The 20,718-nt window shown below is 36.4% G+C and overlaps 1 protein-coding gene and 3 pseudogenes across 1 annotated transcript; 1 reads left to right on the top strand and 3 right to left on the bottom strand.

The window, feature by feature from the left end:
• Window positions 1-4,008: 4,008 nt before the first annotated feature.
• On the bottom strand, window positions 4,009-6,009 carry LOC120160692 (annotated as a pseudogene).
• Window positions 6,010-7,670: 1,661 nt separating this feature from the next.
• LOC120160691 lies at window positions 7,671-9,893 on the top strand (annotated as a pseudogene).
• Window positions 9,894-10,032: 139 nt separating this feature from the next.
• On the bottom strand, window positions 10,033-11,131 carry LOC120160693 (ganglioside-induced differentiation-associated protein 2-like). The gene is made up of 3 exons (XM_039171047.1): window positions 10,944-11,131; window positions 10,573-10,837; window positions 10,033-10,397 (listed from the first exon to the last, which is right to left on the bottom strand). The coding sequence occupies exons 1-3, from the start codon at window positions 11,068-11,070 to the stop codon at window positions 10,178-10,180; spliced, it is 612 nt and encodes a 203-aa protein (XP_039026978.1). The 5' UTR covers window positions 11,071-11,131; the 3' UTR covers window positions 10,033-10,177.
• Window positions 11,132-15,611: 4,480 nt separating this feature from the next.
• Window positions 15,612-19,856, bottom strand: LOC120160301 (annotated as a pseudogene).
• Between the last annotated feature and the right edge of the window lie 862 nt (window positions 19,857-20,718).

Consider the following 20,718-nt stretch of genomic DNA (forward strand, 5'->3'; position numbering starts at 1 on the left):
GCCATCGACCTTTGAATCAGGTAGGTCGAATACCTAAAAATTTTCTTTTAAAATAGTTTTTAAGAAAACCATATTTAAAAGAGAACTGATCTGCGTTTTATAACCAAAAATTCGTTCTTTTTAATAATAAAAAGGGATTCGTGATCGGTTACGTTTAGGGAAGGATTAGCACCCCTACAACGCCCAAAATTGGTACTTTTAATTATAAATTGTCTCTATTATTAAAAATTTAAAAATTCAAAAATATATTTAATTTATAATCTTATAATTTAAAATTGTAAAAAAAAATATTTATTTATTTAAAATATCCGAAAAGAACTTCTAGGTGCCTTAAGACAGCTCTTTTCTTTGATATTGATAAATATTAGTTTTTAAATAATATTATTTAATTTTTAATTATAAAATATCAGAATAGGACATCCAGTTGTATTAAGACTGTCCTTTTCTTCGATATCAAAAATATTTATTATATGTATATATAAAAATATTTAACAGTATAAAAATATCACTAAAATAATATATTTTAAACAATAAAATGAAAACATATAAAATAATTAAATTATGAATAAAATTAAATCTAATTCCTAATTAATTGAAATTATAGGGATTAAATATTTTATTTTCTAATTTTAATAACTTAGTGACTAAAATGAATTTATTTAAAAATCAAATTTTAAAATAAAATTAATTAAAAATATGCACTAGGGATGAAAACTTTATTTATTAAAATTAAGGGATTAAATCTGTTATTTATCCTAAATATATATTTTAATAAAAGGACTAAAATGAATAAATTTAAAATTCGAAGACTGAACTAAAAAATATTAAAAATTCAATTTAGTGACTAAAATGTAAAGTTTACAAGTACTAAGGACTGCGGAAGGGATTTAATTATTTTGTAATTACGCGCATAGTCCTTCCCGAAACGACGTCGTTCGGGAAGGACTATAAATGTCCAATATCGGCTGGCCCGAAGGGCCAACCATTTCATTCCTCATTTCCTTCTCTCTCTAAACCGAGAGAGTTTCAAACTCTCTGCCTTCTCTCTAGCTTCCCTCACGGAGGGAAGCCGGTCATCGGTCGGCCACCGTGTGCCGCCGTGAATGTCACCGCCGGCCACCGCATCCGGTGGCCGGAAAAAATTATTCTTATACTAGTAGATAGATCGGACCGTCCTAAGGACGGTTCCGATGTTCTTTTTCCTTAAATGGCTCCCAATCAGAGCAGATCTGTAAATATACCTTCGGTATTTTTGATTTTCCGACGATGTTCAGTGATTCCGGTGGTGGTCAAAGCTTCCTTGGTAAGCTTCTCTCTCTTTTCTTTCTATTTTTGCTCTGCTGCTGTGGACTGGGATCGTTGGTAGTTGTTGTTGTTGTTATTTTTTTCTCTGTATTTTTCTTTCTGTTTCTTTCTCTTCTTGCTCTCTCCTTTTTTTTTTCAGGTGGGTGGTGGCTTTTATAGCCACCACCGGTGCGGTCATCGGACCGGTCCGAAGAGAGGGCTTTGGTGAGTCACCGGACTACCAGTGGTGACTCACCCCGTAGCCTTGGCGTGGACGGCCGGCGTTGATCTTCTGGAGCCTTCATTCGGGACGTGGCAGCGGCGGAGGCGTCGGCAGTGGGCCATTGGACCACTTGGCAGTGAGGCGGCGGCTGGGATCTGGAAGCATCAGAGGCGGCTGGGTGTGGCTAGGGTTTAGAAACCCTAGCTGAAACCTTACTAATTTGTTTAGGGTTTCTGGTTGGCTGGACCGGTTCTAGTTGGCTTGTAACTGGGCCGGTCCAGTTGTAATTATTTATTAAATAATAATAATATATAATAATAATATATAATATTAATAATAATAATAAATACTAATAATAATAATAATAATATTAATAATGATAATAATAATTAATAATAATAATAATAAAATGCTAATAATAATAATAATATAATAATAATAATAATAATATTAATATTAATAATAATAATAATAAAATGGATAAAAAATAGTATCTTCACAATGCATTGGAAGTGGTCAACGAATCTATAGTCTCACGTTGTCATTTACATGTGATTCTCAGGCAGTGGAAGAATCGTGCAAGGTTCTAGAAGTGGAGATTCATAGTACTTGTTTATGAGATGATATATAAAGTTATTCTTCCTTTTCAGGAAAAGCGAGAATATATTAGTTACTCTATCCAAGATGCACCCAACGCCTTAGCCATGAAGCTATACCGGGCAGCATCCTCATCGATCTGAAGCAGAAACCGCCGTAAGGTCAAAACTCGATGCGTCCAATGATCGGGTTACAAAGGACATGTTGCATCATCCGAAAAAGAACAGAGAAACTTACTGCCAACATCTTCAATGAATGTAACAGAACGACACGATCATCGTCATCTGCTATCAATAGCATGGTGGATGGATATTGTGACAGTCCACCGGGATGTTTCTCCCATGATCTCCTTGCACAGTTACTATGTCAATGGGCAAATTATGCAGTATGGAACCTGTTTCCAAATTCCCTTGGAGAACATAGGCATCGCTCAAATAACTCACAATCATCGGATTGTCATTCACAACACATGCCGACTCAAGCACATCTTTTCCATTCTCTGTTATAACATCAATCAATTTACTTGGTTCCTTGGTTACAATTTGACCTAAATTATAATTAGTAATCGTCATTAGCAACATTAAGATATGTAGCATCGAACTCATCTATTAACTTAACCAACAGGAGCAAGATGTTTCGGTATAATCAAATTTATCACCTAACAACCATATTTGTTCTACTAGCTTATGAATAATCAATTCTTCCAACTTATGAATAATCAATTCTACCAACTTACGAATAATCATCCTTATCCTAAATCTGTCATCAAAACTAAGGGTCAATATATAAACAACCATGCAAGATTGGTGAAAGGATTTTTTTTTCTTCTTTCTCTCGAGCTCTCTCTAGACAATTGTTCATCATCATATTCAGTCTCTCTTCTCTTTATTTCCCCTCCACCAAACACGAGGTTGTGACTTTCCATCCAAACCGAAAAGGATAAATCATAGAAGACCACCCCAGCACATTCCCCTCTCAACACCTACAGGCACTTAAAAAGGTAAAAACATTTTGGGAATATATCAATCATGAGCCGAAGTACAAGCACTTGGGAGAGTAGAAAATATGTATATCATATGCTAAGGATAGTTGCATCAGTACTCTACAGATTGAAGCCATTAACATATCATTCTTCTTTGATTGCAATATCCAATGATCAACATGATTTTCTAAAAATAGTATATTTGATATCTGATAATCAACATGATTGTATGTACAATAGTATAGCGCTAGTATACTTGAATTAGATGCATTTATTTCAAGAAACTAACCATTCATCTTTACAAATAGTTTCAAATGTTTTAATCATTTCATTCATCTTTCATGATACAGATACATGCAAAAATTAGAAGCTAACCCTAAAACCCCTAGATGGAATTCGGTACACCCAGGAAATGCTAAAGTATCATACAGAAAGAGCAAAAACTGCATAAAATGGTATTTGCCTGGATCTTTATGAAAGGAAGAGATAGGGTAAAAGAAATGCATCAAAAGGGTTTTACAAAGAGAAGCCAACAGAGACCAGTTGACAGTATGTCCACCTCCATGGAAGATCAGATGAGAAGGTAAAAGAGAATGTGTTTCTTTCCCATGATTGGGAGGTGGACAGAATGCCAATAAACTCTGTAAGAAACTCTTTGCTAAACCCCCCCTGATAGCCAAAAACCAGCCTTTTGTATTAACACAGTGGCACAAACAACACAGAGAGGAGAGTTTTTTTTTTTTGAACCACAACAACAATTACAAGATTCTTAAAATCATAAAACCATCTTCGGATAGAGTGTAACCGAAGATAGAGCAACAAACCCCAAAAATGTTCATTTAAATTCGATTAGGAAACAACAAAAGGAAAACATAAAACCAACAACTAAGACACCGGGACATCAGATGAAAGATATCAAATAAGATTCTTAGTCAACTTCCTCAATCTTTGGGCCAGCACCGCTTCCACCAGCTGGGACATCATCATCCATGCAGCTACCCATGTCACCGCCGGCACCCTGGTACATCTTAGCAATGATGGGTTTGCAGATGCTCTCCAACTCCATCTTGTCATCAAATTCATCTGCCTCGGCGAGTTGGTTGCTGTCCAGCCATTGGATGGCTTGATCAATTGCATCTTCAATCTTCTTCTTATCTTCTGCAGAAAGCTTGGCACCAATCTTCTCATCCTTCACTGTGTTCCTCATGTTGTATGCATAGTTTTCCAACGCATTCTTTGACTCGACCTTCTTCTTGTGCTCTTCATCCTCCGATTTGTACTTCTCCGCCTCCTGAACCATCTTCTCGATTTCTTCCTTTGAGAGTCTACCCTTGTCATTAGTAATTGTGATTTTGTTCTTTTGTCCGGTGGTTTTGTCCTCCGCAGACACATTCAAGATACCATTGGCTTCGATGTCGAAGCACACTGTGATCTGTGGAACACCCCTGGGTGCTGGAGGGATGCCAGAGAGCTCAAATTTACCAAGCAAGTTGTTGTCTCTGGTCCTTGTTCTCTCACCTTCATAGACCTGGATAAACACACCAGGCTGGTTGTCGGAGTAGGTAGAGAAGACCTGTTCTTTCTTGGTCGGGATGGTGGTGTTCCTTGGAATCAGAACAGTCGTCACACCACCAGCAGTTTCCAAACCAAGAGACAAGGGGGTGACATCCAGGAGCAATAGATCTTGCACCTTCTCATTACCCTCACCACTCAATATGGCAGCCTGGACAGCAGCACCATAGGCAACAACCTCATCAGGGTTGATGCTCTTGCAGAGCTCCTTTCCATTGAAGAAATCCTGCAAAAGCTGCTGAACCTTTGGAATTCTAGTGGAACCACCAACAAGAACAACATCATGGACTGAGCTCTTGTCCATCTTGGCATCCCTCAAACATTTCTCAACTGGTTCCATACACTTCCTGAATAGGTCCATGTTAAGTTCCTCAAATCTGGCACGGGTAATGGTTGAGTAGAAATCGATACCCTCATACAAGGAATCAGTCTCTATAGTAGTCTGGGCAGTGGATGAAAGGGTTCTTTTTGCCCTCTCACAATCAGTCCTCATCCTCCAAAGAGCTCTGGGGTTTACCACTAATGTCCTTGTTATTTCTCTTAAACTCCTGGACAAAGTTGTTCACCATTCTGTTATTAAAGTCTTCACCTCCAAGGTGAGTATCCCCAGCAGTGGATTTCACTTCAAAGATACCCTCTTCAATGGTTAGAAGAGAGACATCAAAATTACCACCACCAAGATCAAAGATCAAGACATTCTTTTCACCGACACTTGTAGCTTTTTTGTCAAGACCATAAGCAATGGCAGCAGCCGTGGGTTCATTGATAATTCGCATGACATTAAGACCAGAAATGACACCAGCATCCTTTGTTGCTTGACGCTGGGAGTCATTGAAGTAAGCAGGGACAGTAACCACAGCATTCTTAACTGTAGACCCAAGGTAAGCCTCAGCAATTTCACGCATCTTTATGAGTACCATTGAAGAGATCTCCTCAGCAGCAAACTGTTTCTCTTCACCCTTGTAAGTAACAACAATCATTGGCTTGTCACCAGGTCCAGCGATGACCTTGAATGGCCACAGTTTCATATCACCCTGAACAGATGCATCACTGAATCTACGTCCAATCAATCTCTTTGCATCAAAGACGGTGTTGATGGGGTTCATGGCGACCTGATTCTTGGCTGCATCACCGATCAAACGCTCAGTGTCGGTAAAACCGACATAAGACGGCGTCGTTCTGTTACCTTGATCGTTGGCGATAATCTCAACACGATCATGTTGCCAAACACCAACGCAAGAATAAGTGGTTCCGAGATCGATTCCGATGGCTGGACCTTCTCCTTTACCGGCCATTACTTTCTACCTTTTGTTATGTCGACGAAAAGAATATAAAAAGAATGAACGAGGAAACAGTAAACTAAAACGAACCAAAGAGGAGAAACAGCTAATGACAACTAGGGTTTCAAGAGAACACTGAGAGTAGAGTTGATGGTAAAGAGAAGGGCTGATGCGGTTCTATTTAAGAATCAATGAAGGAAGACAGTAAATAAGAGAGAGAAAAAGAGTGATGGGTTCAATCCCCTATATGAAGGGTATATTTAGAAGAATCAAAGGATCATCGTCATGTTTATATACTCTCTTTTTTCCCTCGTTACTGGTGAAAAGAAAAAAAAACACCTTTTAATTCTGTCTTTTCTTTCCCTTCATCATCTCACCCCCTCGTTTCTGATGAACAAAACCCTCATTATACATGAAACCGAAAAATGAAACTAAAACCTCCAACAACAAAAATGATCAATGGAAAATTTAATTAGTCTTTGCTAATGGTTGCCACGTGAAACCTATCATCATATATATTAAAAACTTCTTTGTTCAAATGATGACTTTATTGTCTCAAATCGTCTATGCTAATGAACATCGACCATATTTCACTGTTTATTTCTTTTCAATGAAACTTGTCAAAATCCAAGAGTCGCATGAATCATGTTGAGAATTAATGGCAGCTTGGAGAGATTCAAGAAGTCTCTCTAATAGCAATGGTAGAAAAACACAAACGAAAGTGACTGTTTGTTGTGTGTAATTTTGTTCTGATCTTATAATTAGTATAGTAATGGTCAAATTTTCCTTTTCATTTCCCAGAGGTTAAAGAGAGAACAAATTCTCACAAATATACTTGCATGTATGTGTAAGATTAGTAATGGCACAGTACTGCACCATTTATTGCTTAAAGTCTACCCCCAAGACCTAACCATATCCAATTAATTGTTTACAGATTTACACAGTTCCAAATTTCAAAATATACAAAATCAGATAAAAGGATATCAGTATCTATTTGATAATTGCAGCATCAATGATCAGTGCACCATCAGCCCCTCCTCCCAAGGAACATACCAGTTGTCATACCGAGATACCGTCAGAGCCATGATTGAATCAGTGGGAAAAATGGAACATTTAGGATTGAATTTAAATTCTTTTTATCTCGAAATATTTTTAACAGTTCAAATATAGTTTATATTTTCTCACTTCTGTTGTAGGAAATTTGAAAGATTATATTAACCTTAGAAAGACACAACCATTTTTTAGGATGATATTAATCTGAACGAGGTTTGCTAATTTGATGCGTTTACTTATCATAGAAACAATGAAGTAGTCTCATTGAAGCAACCTTATTTACCTGTATAAGTTCCATGTCATGTTCTTGATATTTGCAAGGACACAAGTAGATGGTGGATATATAATTATATATACTGCGGTCTGCGGATAATTTTTTTTTATGATAAATTTTAAATCTAATTTTAATCTTGCTTGTAGGAAAAAAGAAAGAAAGAAATACTGCTGATATGTCTAAAACTCATAACTTAAAAAAAAAAAAAAGTTAACAACTCAGTCACTCAACCAATTATAAACTTATTCTATTGATAACCAAACTAAAATGTGTGTAACTAATTTGGGCTATTGCTTGGATTCATTGGGGTTGGTTCTTTTGCAAGAGTTTTGAGCTTTGCTTCGATGCTCTCAGTTGAGCGATGTCTCATCAACAAAGGCCGAAACCCAAGCTTTTACATAGTTGATGACTTCTCCACGATATATCTCCTTTTTTTTCAGAACTCATTCAATGTACCAAACAAAGAGACCTGCTCCGAGGCCTTACGATTCACGCTCGAATAGTAATAGCTGGTTCATCTTCCTGCGTACACCAAATGCGGGGACTTGTTACGAGCCAAGCGTGTATTCGAAAATATACGAGACAGAGATGTTGTCTCCTGGAACTGCATCATCAATGGCTACTCTCAACAAGGCCCCACAGGATCTTCGTTTGTCATGGAACTCTTTCAGCGAATGCGAGCAGAGAACGTCTTGCCTAATGCCCATACCTTCGCCGGCGTTTTCACCGCTGAATCGAATTTGTCGGATGTATTCAGTGGGCCGCAAGCTCATGCACTTGCAATTAAAACCGACAACTTTTGTGATGTGTTTGTCGGGAGCTCTCTTCTGAACACGTACTGTAAATCGGTTATCGGGAGTTTTGGTTGAGGCTCGTAAGGTGTTTGATGAAATGCCCGAAAGGAATTCGGTTTCTTGAGCTACAATGATTTCTGGTTACGCTATGCAAAGGTCTGCCGTGGAGGCTTTTGAGCTTTTAAAATTAATGCGTTTCAAATATGAAAAAGTGAACGAGTATGCATTGTCAAGTGTCCTTAGCGCATTGGCGGATCCTGAGCTTCTTAGCACCGGTAGGCAAATACACTGCCTCACGGTCAAAAATGGGTTATTAGTGTTTGTATCTGTTGGGAACGCTCTTGTTACAATGTACGCTAAATGTGGGAGCTTGGATGATGCACTTAAGGCATTTGAATTATCAAGTGATAAGAATTCGATTACATGGTAGGCGATAATCACTCACTGGTTATTCACAAAGTGGGGAGTCCTTGAAGGCTCTCAAGCTGTTATTAAATATGCATTTTGAGGGGATCACACCTAGCAAGTTTACTCTTGTTGGTGTTCTTAATGCTTGTAGTGATGTTCCTGCCGTTGAAGAAGGAAAGCAAGTTCATGGTTACTTGTTGAAATCGAGATACGAATCGCAAGTATACATAATGACAGCTTTGGTCGATATGTATGCAAAATGTGGTAATACGATAGATGCTCGGAAGGGGTTTGATTATTTACAACATCCCGATATGGTTTTATGGACTTCCATGATTGGAGGATATGTGCAAAAAGGGGATAACGAAAATGCAATGAATTTGTATGGTAGAATGTGGATCGAGGGGATCATGCCCAATGAGCTCACAATGGCCAGTATTCTAAAAGTTTGTTCGTGTCTCGCTGCTTTGGAACAAGGAAAGCAAATCCATGCTTGTACCATTAAGCACGGATTCGGTCTCGAAGTACCAATCGGAAGTGCTCTTTCAACCATGTATGCGAAGTGCGGGAGTCTAGAAGATGGGAGCCTCGTCTTCATAAAGATGCCATGGAGGGATATAGCGTCGTGGAATGCAATGATATCAGGGCTTGCTTAAAATGGGCATGGAAATGAAGCTCTCGAACTTTTCGAGGAGATGCTGCTGGAAGGAACAGAGCCGGAACATGTTACATTCGTTAACCTTCTTTCAGCTTGTAGCCACATGGGATTGGTGGAAACGTGTTGGGCTTATTTTGACATGATGTCCGATAAGTTTGGAATTGTTCCAAGAGTAGAACACTATGCCTGCATGGTTGACATCCTTGGGCGTGCAGGAAAGCTCGATGAAGCTAAGGAGTTCATCGAATCAGCCACCATAGACCATGGCATGTGTTTATGGCTTATTCTATTAAGCGCTTGCCGGAACTTCCGGAACTACGAATTAGGGGCATATGCCGGAGAGAAACTCATGGAGTTGGGTTCTCAAGAATCATCCGCATATGTCTTATTATCCAGTATATACATCGCCTTGGGCAGGCTGGAAGATGTGGAGAGAGTCCGGAGATTGATGAGACTTAGAGGAGTGAATAAGGAGCCAGGATGTAGCTGGATCGAACTAAAAGACGGTGTTCACGTGTTCGTTGTGGGAGACCAGATGCATCCCGAGATAAAAGCTGTACGTGAATAGCTGCGCATCATAAGCAAACAACTTAAAGATGAAGGTTACCATTACCAACCCTTCTCTGATTCAGTTTCTGAAAATTCGTATAGTGATGAGGAACTAATCGCTGCTTTTATGTGATAATTTGTTTCATTCTTTGGCCCGCTCTTGCCTACATCATTTTCCCATATAACAACACAACTTTAGCATCAAGATTTGTCATTTGTTTATATGAAAAAATGGCATCTAATTCTTTCTTATCCATTAGAGAACCAAGTGGCCAAGTTGGTTTTAAGAAAAAGGGTTTTCCCTATCTTTACTCATTCGTTTCGAGAGTTGATTTTTATCCATTTGGCGACTAAGTCGTTCACTCGGCCAATCAAGTCGCTCTATTTACACAACAACTTCCATTCTGTACAATATCAAACACCTAAACACTCGAGAACCCAAAAAGCCATAAGCGTATCAACAAAAATCTACAGTTCTCGACTCTCCAACGCTCGGTTAAGCTTTAAGCTATGCACCTCATAGAGTACACAGAAATCGGATCCATCAACGGTGGCTCGGTGTAAACTCTAGGGTGGTCGCTTTCCAATCCGTAATCCATCACCGGACGGTACTCAAGCTCCTCATCATGATCATGCACAAACTCCGGTACCTTAATCTCCAACCTCCTCACATGGTCCCATAGAAACTCAAGCCTACTGACATACTTAAGCTTCGAATACAACCTGCCATTCAAATCCCAATCATTCATTACAAATTTACCTTAAAAAACAACTCTTCAACTTAAAAAAAGCAGATGAATCACAAAAAAAACCACTATCGACTTTATCATCAATGGCTAAATTGTCTGATTTGAAATTCAAAAATGTTATAATAATAGAGAGAGAGAGAGACCCTCACCCTCCATTGAAGAACAGACGGCCGAAAGTGGCGAGGAAAAGCCTGGCATGTAAACCGGGATGCAAGAAATAAACAGCCTCCAGATTGTTCTTGACGTTCATTGGAATAGCATCGTAGATTGATCTTAGGACTGAGATTCCCGGGAAATTTTCACTCCTTTGAACATCCGTATGAAGATAAACCACCGAGAAAGGCTTTTCCCCTAATTTGGGGTAAATCTTTTCTTCCAAATGCTTCTTCAGAACCTCACAGCTAACCGTGCGTGCTATCGCCATATAAAAAGAAAAATACCCAATTAACTTAACATAACAAAGAACCAATTTCCCAGAAAATTTACAAAACAAAACACACAATATGCTTGTTTTTTTTACCAGGGAAGCGTTTGCCGATGATGAGAAGCACATTACGGCCGCGTTTATCTCTACCTTGAACCTTGAAGACGTCGAGTTTGTCCAAGAGATGTTCTTGCTCTGACTCAGACAGAGTGGAATAACTCATGATTATTTGAGTGGGAATCGCTCTAAAGAGATTTTGAAATTGTGGGGGAGATGGGGAAGAAGAGGGTTTAGTTTATATAGGAAAGGGGGTAGCTTTATCCGAGTTTCGAGCAAAGATTGGGCTAGAACGGAATATTCTAAGGAATCTTCCGTTTTGGAGGCAGGTGAGTCTGTCACAACTCGGTGGATTTATGATTTGAGTCGCTGACACGTTCGGGGTCCACCTCTCATGAAATCAAATATTTTATAATATAATTTTATTTTCATATTTAAATTCGATATTGTTTGATAAGTAAAGTGTTTATCTATTTTTTCGGATAAATTACTTTTTCATAAAAAATTATCAAATTATTTTTATTTTGAATTATCAAATTCATTTAAAAATTTAAATCATTTAAAATATTTATTTTTAACTAATTTAATTTTTAACCGTTTATCAAACAGAATCTAGTTAAAACTTTAAAAATCTATATATTTTTAGAAAATATATAAAGCCGATGAACAAAATCTTTTGGAGCCCATGGTATTCACTAAAGTTCTTTTCTATATTTAGTCAATTTTGATTTATTTTTTTTTTAAAATAAATCTTATAGGTTAATTATATTTAAAAAAAAAAAAGTAAAATTGAACTAGTATCTACTCGACACGAAATCAACCCTGTGCTGCTGTGCAATTATTCTACCATGTTTTACATTTTTAAACAATTAAAATTGAGTTGAATTGACAATTAAAATTTGGAAGGTAATATTTAATGTTCAGTGAATTTGGGAGCTGCTAATAATGACAATAAAAAAAATGAGTAACTTGACTAATTAAATAAATTTATTTTGAGTAAGTATATTTATTCAGTTAGTCAAGTTACACATTTTTTTAATCATATTTTCTTAGATTATAAAACGTTACTCTTTTTTTTTCCTTTGAGTTCTCATTTTTCCTATCTATGTGTAAAATTAGATTTAGAATTTATAAAAAAAATCACTATTTTATTGAGTTTTTGTGTAAAATCCAAATCAGGTCGCTGTGAGTAGCTATTCTTTAACGATTTAAGATTTTAATGTTGACTAAAGTTGAAAATCAAATTTATATTAATTTTTTGAAAACACATTTTAAGTCGAGTTAAAAGATAAATTTAATCTAAAAAATCATATATTCTATGTTTTTTTTTCTTTTTGAAATATATTATTGAAAAAAAGTTTTATTTAATTTTAGGTATTTCACAAAATAAATTTATAATTTAAATTTAAACCTTCTTTTAATATTTAAAATTTCAACTTATCAATCAATGCCTAAATTAACTATTCAAACTCAACTTATAACAAGCTTGAATTTATCTTCATAAATAAATAATCGATATAATAATAAATTCAATTATTAATATTTATATATTTTAAAAGAAAATATTTTTAATTCAATTAAACACTTAATATTTTAATTAAAATATTATAATATTAACTGAAATAATGATCAAACTATTAATTTTTCATAACTATGATATAATAACCAATCTAGTTTATGTATACTTGATTATTAATATAATATTATTTTATTTACATAACAGTCTATATAATTTATTTTACAATAATTTATATTTATAAATATAAGTAAATAATCAAAAGAAGTTTTGAGGATATAACTCATATGTGAAAGAAAAATGAAACTAGTCGGGCTCTAATTGGTCCAAATACTAATAATAAATGAAACGAGCCGGGTTCTAATTGGTTCAAATACTAGTAAATCTTCCTTTTCATATGTATGTCCTTTTCTAATTGGTCCAAATACTAATAATAAATGAAACGAGCCGGGTTCTAATTGGTCCAAATACTAGTAATCTTCCTTTTCATATGTATGTCCTTTTCTTTATTTCTCTATAGACAAAGAATTTTTCTTTTTTCGCTTCGTATTCTTAACGTTTCGTATTAATTAATTTGAATCGATTTTAATGATATATTTGATTTTAATAGATGAATTTTTTAATATAATTTTTTTTATATATATAAAAATTCAAACTCAAAATTTTTATAAATACTATTCAGCTCAGTTGGTAGAACATAAGTTTTTTAACCTTGGGGTCGTAGGATCGAGTCTCACGGAGGACATTTCATAATTCGGAAGTCTTCTACGGAAGCTGTTCTCAACCTGATGTTGGAGACAATCTACTATTTTACCTCCTCTTACCTCATTACATATGGGAACATAGACAATCATTTTAGTACTTAAATCAATTGTCGTTGGTTATAGACAAAGGCTTTCGTATCCAAACAGCCTACTGAAATCAGATAGAAACAAAGCTTTTGGTCTTTCAAGATAAGATTTGTCCTCACCAATTATTGCAATGCCTTTTTCCTGCGGCAACCTTCTCCACATTTATATTTAATTATTCATGTATATTATATTTTTAATCAAATTTAATTTAATATATATTTTTTAGTAAATCAGTCTCCATCTTTTAGTGTTTCTATGTTGGTGGTCATCCAACTATAAACATTTTCCATTTGGTCATTAAGCTTTAATATTTTATTGGCTTCAGTCACTCACATTAGTTTTTTTAACATTAAAACACTGTGTTTTAACCTTTTGTTTATGGAATTAATCTAACATTTTGGCCTTATTTTTCACAATAACCAACATTTTTCTCCACTGACTAACATATACGAAGTCACCGATACCAAAATCTATTTTTTCTATTTCTTTCTCTTAGTTTAGTTTTCGTTGAAACCAACAAAATTAATCGATGTTTTGACTTTTTAATAGTTTAATTTACAGTCTTCATCGTTTGATCAATATGAAGTAGATGATATATTGCTTTTATTCCCCTCGTAGACCTTTTCACTATTCAAAATTAAAAGAAAGGCCTCTTGTATTAGTGAATCAAAGGGGATTCTAAAAACTGGATCTAAAGTTTAAGAGAGGAAAATTTCAAGGGATTTCTGTATTATTTTTACCACAACTTTCAGGGTTTTTACTTTTTAGCATAATTTTTAAAAGTCGTTAAAGAATTAACTTCCAACAGTCCAAATGACTTAAAACGGATAAATTTTGGAAGTTTAATGATCAAATTAAAAGCTTTTATAGTTAGGAGATCAAAACAAATGATTCTAAAATTTCAATGACTAAACAAATATTTTACCGTATACTTTATCATTGAAAACTACGTGGGCCCAAGGGAAACATGAAGCCTATCAGATTACCGTTTAAAGCCGGCCACCGATTTTGGAAAACTAACGTCTGGAACAAGAGAAGGATAATCCTGTCCCCATAATTTTACTATTTAATATCCCTAAGAAACAAAAGTACATTTAACGTTTAATTTACTTTTAAGAAGTATTTTAGATCCACCTTTCTCGTCAGTGATATTCGTGTTATATGAACAAGGGAGAAAAGGATTATAATTAATTGTGAAATCACATCAAAATCATAGTGGTTCGATTATGGAGACATGCTGCTATAAATCATTGGTTCTTTGTTTCCTCTCATTTTTAACGTTATCTCTTAGCTCTTAAGACTACTATGTGATTGGATTTTATTAACTGGGGTTGTTTGAAATCTTTTTCAAGTATATCAATATATCACTTTAAGTAGTGTATTTTATTTCAACTTAATTCGATCAAAATTATTTATAATTGATAATAAATATCACGATATGGAAAGACGACGAGTGACATGAATCTCACATTAAAAATAAAAAAAGAGGTCATTGAGTTTTTAAGCAGTGGCGTTGTATATCCTATCAAACATGTCTTTTGAAAAAAAAAATCTTTAACAAATAATATCAATTTACCCGTGATGAAACTGTTTTATTTTAGAGAATTAAAAAAAAAATGATTTACATGATAACTTTTAAATTTAGCAAGATAAAACTATTTTTAGCTTATTTAGATTCTTCGAACTTCCTTTTAAACTATTTTTAAATAATTCAAAAAACACACAGCTCGATGTTCTCAAGTCGTATTCTATTGTTGGCTAATCCTCAAATTATAAATACATCTTCTAATACACACCAAAATAAGAACATCTCCTCCTTATTGCAACTAATATGATGTCTCTTAATACGAAATACGCCATCTTCATTGTTTGATGCTCACATTTGTGGTTTTTATTCTTGATTATCTTGTAGGGAGGCATGGACTTGAAGATAACTGATGGCAATGTTTTTTCACAAGCTGGTGGATAATTTGAATCTGTTTCATGGGATGAAATGCTATGTCAATCCAAGCTTCAATTATGGAATGGATCGCCAACCGAACTTCCACGATGATAATGGTGATGTCAATGTGCTTTGATGGCACATAAAGTGCACATCTATTTGCTCATACTTGGAAACGGATGATCATATGTGCTAGATCTAATATAGTAGAACGAATTGCAAAAAAATTAAGCCAACTGGTATAAATTTGGTGATTGCATATGTCTAGTGCTTCACATTAAATAGACCATGGGCATCAAATTCAAGCCATCAATGTGTTAACCACATGGATGCCTCTCCAATATACAGTATATATAGGAAGAACCAGACTTGCTCACCCATTGTGTCCCCCTTTCTTTGGTTTTTCAGTAGAACCCATACAATCATTTATATCTTCGCGATCCATATAGGAAGAGCCAACTTGCCCCGACCCTATTTTCCCGTTCTTCGGGGTTGAACCAGAACCATGCAGTGATATGAACATGGCAAATATCGAAACTTAGGTAGTAAGAGCACAAGGAAGTGTTGTTAGAGTTCCAAGTATCTTACCACCAAGATCGGGGAAGGTCTCTTGTCCAGGCAAGTGGCTTACTTCTCCATTGCCATCTACCGCAATGGGTTATTTGAGTAGGTATCCCTGTAATGGCATAAAAGCCTCGCTTGTGTACCTTATCCAGTTCTCTTCAGCGATTCTTTTAACAGTCTTCAAGCAGTCAAAACTTTCAGGTTCTTTAAAGCAGTCATCGATTTTTTCCATGTGTTCAGCCCAGAGTGACATTCTATATCCATAAACCTGCAGGGTCATTTGTAAATCTAATCAACACTTCTCCGTTAGGCATAGATAATTGCACCCGAACACCGGATAAAGATGATAATGGCAAGGATGAAGGTTCAAACCTGACCGTGAGGATGCCTCTTCCTCTTACCCCATGTGTAATAGGGTTGATATGCACCCATTGCTATCTCGGTATCCCTTGACCCAGCCAAAGATCGTTGATTAATATTGGCGGACCCCATTATCACATACTCGTCGTCTACTATCGTTCCCTTAGAATGTACATAAATCATAAACCGTTTGAACTTTTGTGAAGCTGAAACCTGAAAATAATGATTTATCTTTACATTCATATTCCGATATAAAGCCTCGATCCAAATCAAGTTCTCGAAGTCAATTCAACTAACTGATACCCTAAAGCTGAAGACAAAGGTGAACCTGTTTTCATTCTAGCTTGGAACCAAGCAGAACCAACACAACCAAGTTCTAACAGTCGATCAACTAAGGATATAAACAAATACGATGGTAGAACTAGTGTTTGATTACCGTTTCACCAAGGTTAGATTGGGGTGAACTTGGTCTAGAATCGCCGGGAATTTCTTCCCTATTAGCAAGGCAGTAGAAATTTAGGTAATCTCGTGGATGAGAATTCTCAATACCCATTGATTTCAACTCTTTCGCTACGACTCTGTACATCATTTGAATCGTCTGCCCCTGAAAGATAAGAAACAGAAACTAAGCTACATGATAAAACAATGAAACTGTTAGCAAGCACTAGAAATAACGACGGATGATCTGTTAGTGCCAATGAGTTTGGTTTTACATTCTTCCTCTCCGATTCTAGGCCCTTTTACTACTAGTGTAAGGTACAAAAGAAACAACTATTGTTAGATAACCTGCCAAAAGAGAATTTCTTGCACAGAGGCTGAAGTAGGGGCGCCCTCGGGCCAAATCGGTATAACAACATACACTGCAAATCTCTCCTTTTCTCTTATCTTAGTAGCAATCTTCAACGCCAATTCCATAGGAATTAAATTGTCGGCACCTAAGAATACCCCCCAAAAGAAAAAGTTTCGTCTCTCAAAAACAGAAAGCAAAAGAGTACTAGTAAAATGTAGATAGAATGTTTTTTAAACCTGCTTCCTTGTAAGATGGCCAAGCATATGATGATCCGATGAAATATTGATTCTCGATGTATATGAAGTGTTGAGCAGATCTAATTGCCTGGATGCATGCTGTCTGAATGCTCTTGTCGATCACCAGATTTTTTGCACAAACAAGATTCTGCAGTAAAATAGAGCTTGAGCAAACCGATGTACATTCGATTGAAATATTGATATTGTTTTATATTCTTTAGTCCTAAAGAGAGCATTAGAACCAGAGATTCTCCTTCAAACACATTCTTTGGGAACCCTTTCACAGATCCTGAATCTATAGAGCGGAAAACCTGCAGATTCGAAGAGCAAACAAAGGTTAAATCAAACTGAAGTATTTTACTTCGTGAGGTGTGTGGTAATTTACCTGAATATGCCAGTTCTCCGGATCTTCCTCATCAGAAACCCATAATGAAGGATCATCATTCGGGATTGTCGCGGAAGGGCTTAGTATCCAAGAAATTCGTCCCAACTTTATTAAAGAATCATCATGCCACCTAGAAACCCTGTTGAATCTAAGTCCAAACTCCGACAATTTTGTAGCTTTCCTCCATCGCTGCTCAAAGTTGGTAAGAATATCATAAGCAGCTGGCCCTTCAACCTTGCAATGTAGGTCATGCCACGGTTGCCTCAGGGCCCTGGTTCCCGACTAACAATTGAAATATCTGAATTGACAGCATATCCAGTTTCAGTTTAGCAGATTAAATCAAATACTAGACAAGACGACACAAAAGAGATACTCACAGAAAATGTCGGGTTGTGATAATCATTTTGAAATACAGTGTCGAGATCCCGAAATAGTCGGTGTTCCGGTGTATCGTAGCGACCATCACAAAGGTCCAGGCCACCTATAAAAGCAGTGATCTTTCTATTGTTTCCAGGTGCTTGTGAATCCACAATCACACATTTCTGATGGTGTGTGAAGAGGGTCCCAACAACCTGGATTACATGCCACAACTTACGTCCTTCAGCCTTACTGATGCTATTTTGCAGTCGGCAATCACAACGGAAAACGTGCAATAAGAATAACTGGATAGTGTAGTGCATGCCTGCCTGTTGCTTGAAAATGCTAAGCTTACTGCTAGCATGGGGACAACACACACAAAACCGACGAGTGCTTGAAGAACTTCCGAGTTTCTTCATCGTGAGTTTGTATCACTCCCGCCTGAATTCAAAGCACTTTCCATGTTAAACCAGAGAAGAATAATCCTATGTGATAGCCTGGTCCCCATAGAGAAGAATCTCAGACTCTCGGTTAATATTAACTTAAAGGTCGCTTTCTCAATGATGTAGAGCATTGATTCTAAAAGCAGCCAAGCAATGACGGGCAAAACAAAAAAGGTAGCATCTTTGAACAAAAACCAAAAACATTATTAACAAGTTTTCTTCTTCACAAAAAACATGTAGTGAACTTGAGCAGGTATTTAAGTTGCGTTGTGGCCGTGTTTTTCAGTTGCATTGTGTTTATCAATCGAGTACATAGAAGATGCTATTGTGATCATTGTGGGTTTCATAGTCGTACAATAACAATTTCAGCAACACCGTTACCGCTATTCCAATGGCAGACCACTATTTAAATCCGTGACCTTGAGTACAAGACCTTAAAGCAGTAACTTTTCAGAAATATTTGTACAGAACCAGAAATTTCATACCGTGTTAATGAAGAATTTGCTATGGGAAGTCTTGTCGTCCAAGACCAAAAGCAAAACTCTAACCCCTTCTTCCGATTTGTACTTAAGCAAATCCCCAAAACTCAAATCGCCGCCGTTTGGTAACGGCCGTGTCGGCTCTCTTACAAGCTTCGCCTGCGTATAAATCGTCCATCCGACGATGTAAACCAAGTGATGCGCTTCTAAAATTGCATGACAATATCTTCCCAACATGACTCGTGCTTAAACTCAGTTCCGTTCTCTAATTTAATCTTCGGCATCGAGGATCCATTGGTGTGCGCGTCTTGGTATAAAGTAACGGAACCCCCGTGCCGGAGGGGAAAATAGCAGTTTCTGATTGCGAATCCCGTCGAGTTTACCACCATTCCATATCGGTACGACGGCATTTCCTCGCATTTGGTGAATCTCATCTCAATGTGAACCGCGCAGTCGGGTTTCCATAAGAATCGATTATAGGAAACCACCCGCTGATCGGTTCACCGGAGAGAACTTTAACCGCAGGCACCGTCGCGATCCTGATCAAATCAGCACCGAATACGTCATTATCCTTAACGTAAAACTCGATGTAAGGTGTTGGGTGGGCAAGGGATATTTTGAAACGCTCGTTCCAAACCGGGTTCTGTGAATTCGAAATCACGCGCGTCCGCGCCACCGTTGCACCGGCCAGGCAAACCGTCAAGTAAGGGTCGCTGGTGATGATCTTATGGTTGAGATGCTTCTTCTTCTTCTTTCCTGCAGCACACGGGGATCGGCACACGCGGAACACCGAGAAACATTGCCGGAGACGCTCCGACATCAAATCCATGTTCGGCAAATATCGAGCTTCAATGATTTTCAAATCAAGGTCGCCATGCAAGAACACAACGGGATCCGAATCGTCTTCCCCCATTGAATCAGGCCCAGATAAGAACATTTATTCAAAAAAGGCACGAAATCTGAGGAAATCAAAATGATAAAACAGCAATGCGAAATGTTGAGTAAGTTGGATTACTAGTTAAAAGGTGAATATTTATTTCTCTCTTTTGAGTGATTAGTTAGCGTTCATTGGCAGCAACCGGAAAAAAACAAACGTGCTGAAGAAGAGGTCAGTACAGCAGAATTCCGTTTGTTTTCTCCGACTAAAATTTCTCTTAAAACCTCTCTACCTTCAATCTTACATAACTTAAACCTCTTTTAGTTTTAAGCCATTTTAAGTTTTTCTTAATCTTTTCTATTACTCCAAATATCAAAATCAATTTTAAAACGAAAGAATTAACCAACTTAAGACCAACTTATCTTACCAATGGAGTCACGGGAAGAGAAGAAAAGAAGATAACTCAAGCTCCAAAATTTTCTTTCCTTTTTCTTTTATTCCATGTGCGAATTCTCTTATTTATACACATTACTTCACTTAATATTTACTAACAATCATCCACAAAATATTACTAATTTAGTCACTGAATTTTTTTATCTTTCAAAATCAAACCTCAAAATTTTAAATTTTACATTTTAGTCACTAGCCCCGATTTTAAGATATTACATAAAATGTAAACTACACTCATGATCACTGAACTTTTATAGTACTTTTATTTTAACCGCCAAACTTTTAAAACTTGTATTATAATTGTCAAATTTTTAAGAAAAGATAACATGACATGTCAAATTCTTCTATCTTAAAATAATAAGGTTTCAAATTGACAATCCTCGCAAAGGCCAGATTTCTGATGAACGGAGCGACTGTCAATCAATCTTAACAGTAGAAAGGTTATGTCTGATCACAAAATTAATATAGTTCAACTTTTCTTTAAAATAGTTTGGGTGATTACAAGATAATACATGTTCATAATTTTTTTAGTCATTGACAACGCACACACCCTCCAAATGCAAC

The sequence above is a fragment of the Hibiscus syriacus genome, unplaced genomic scaffold (genome assembly GCF_006381635.1).
Source record: "Hibiscus syriacus cultivar Baekdansim isolate YM2019G1 unplaced genomic scaffold, ASM638163v2 tig00111392_pilon, whole genome shotgun sequence".
Classification (NCBI taxonomy): domain Eukaryota; kingdom Viridiplantae; phylum Streptophyta; class Magnoliopsida; order Malvales; family Malvaceae; genus Hibiscus; species Hibiscus syriacus.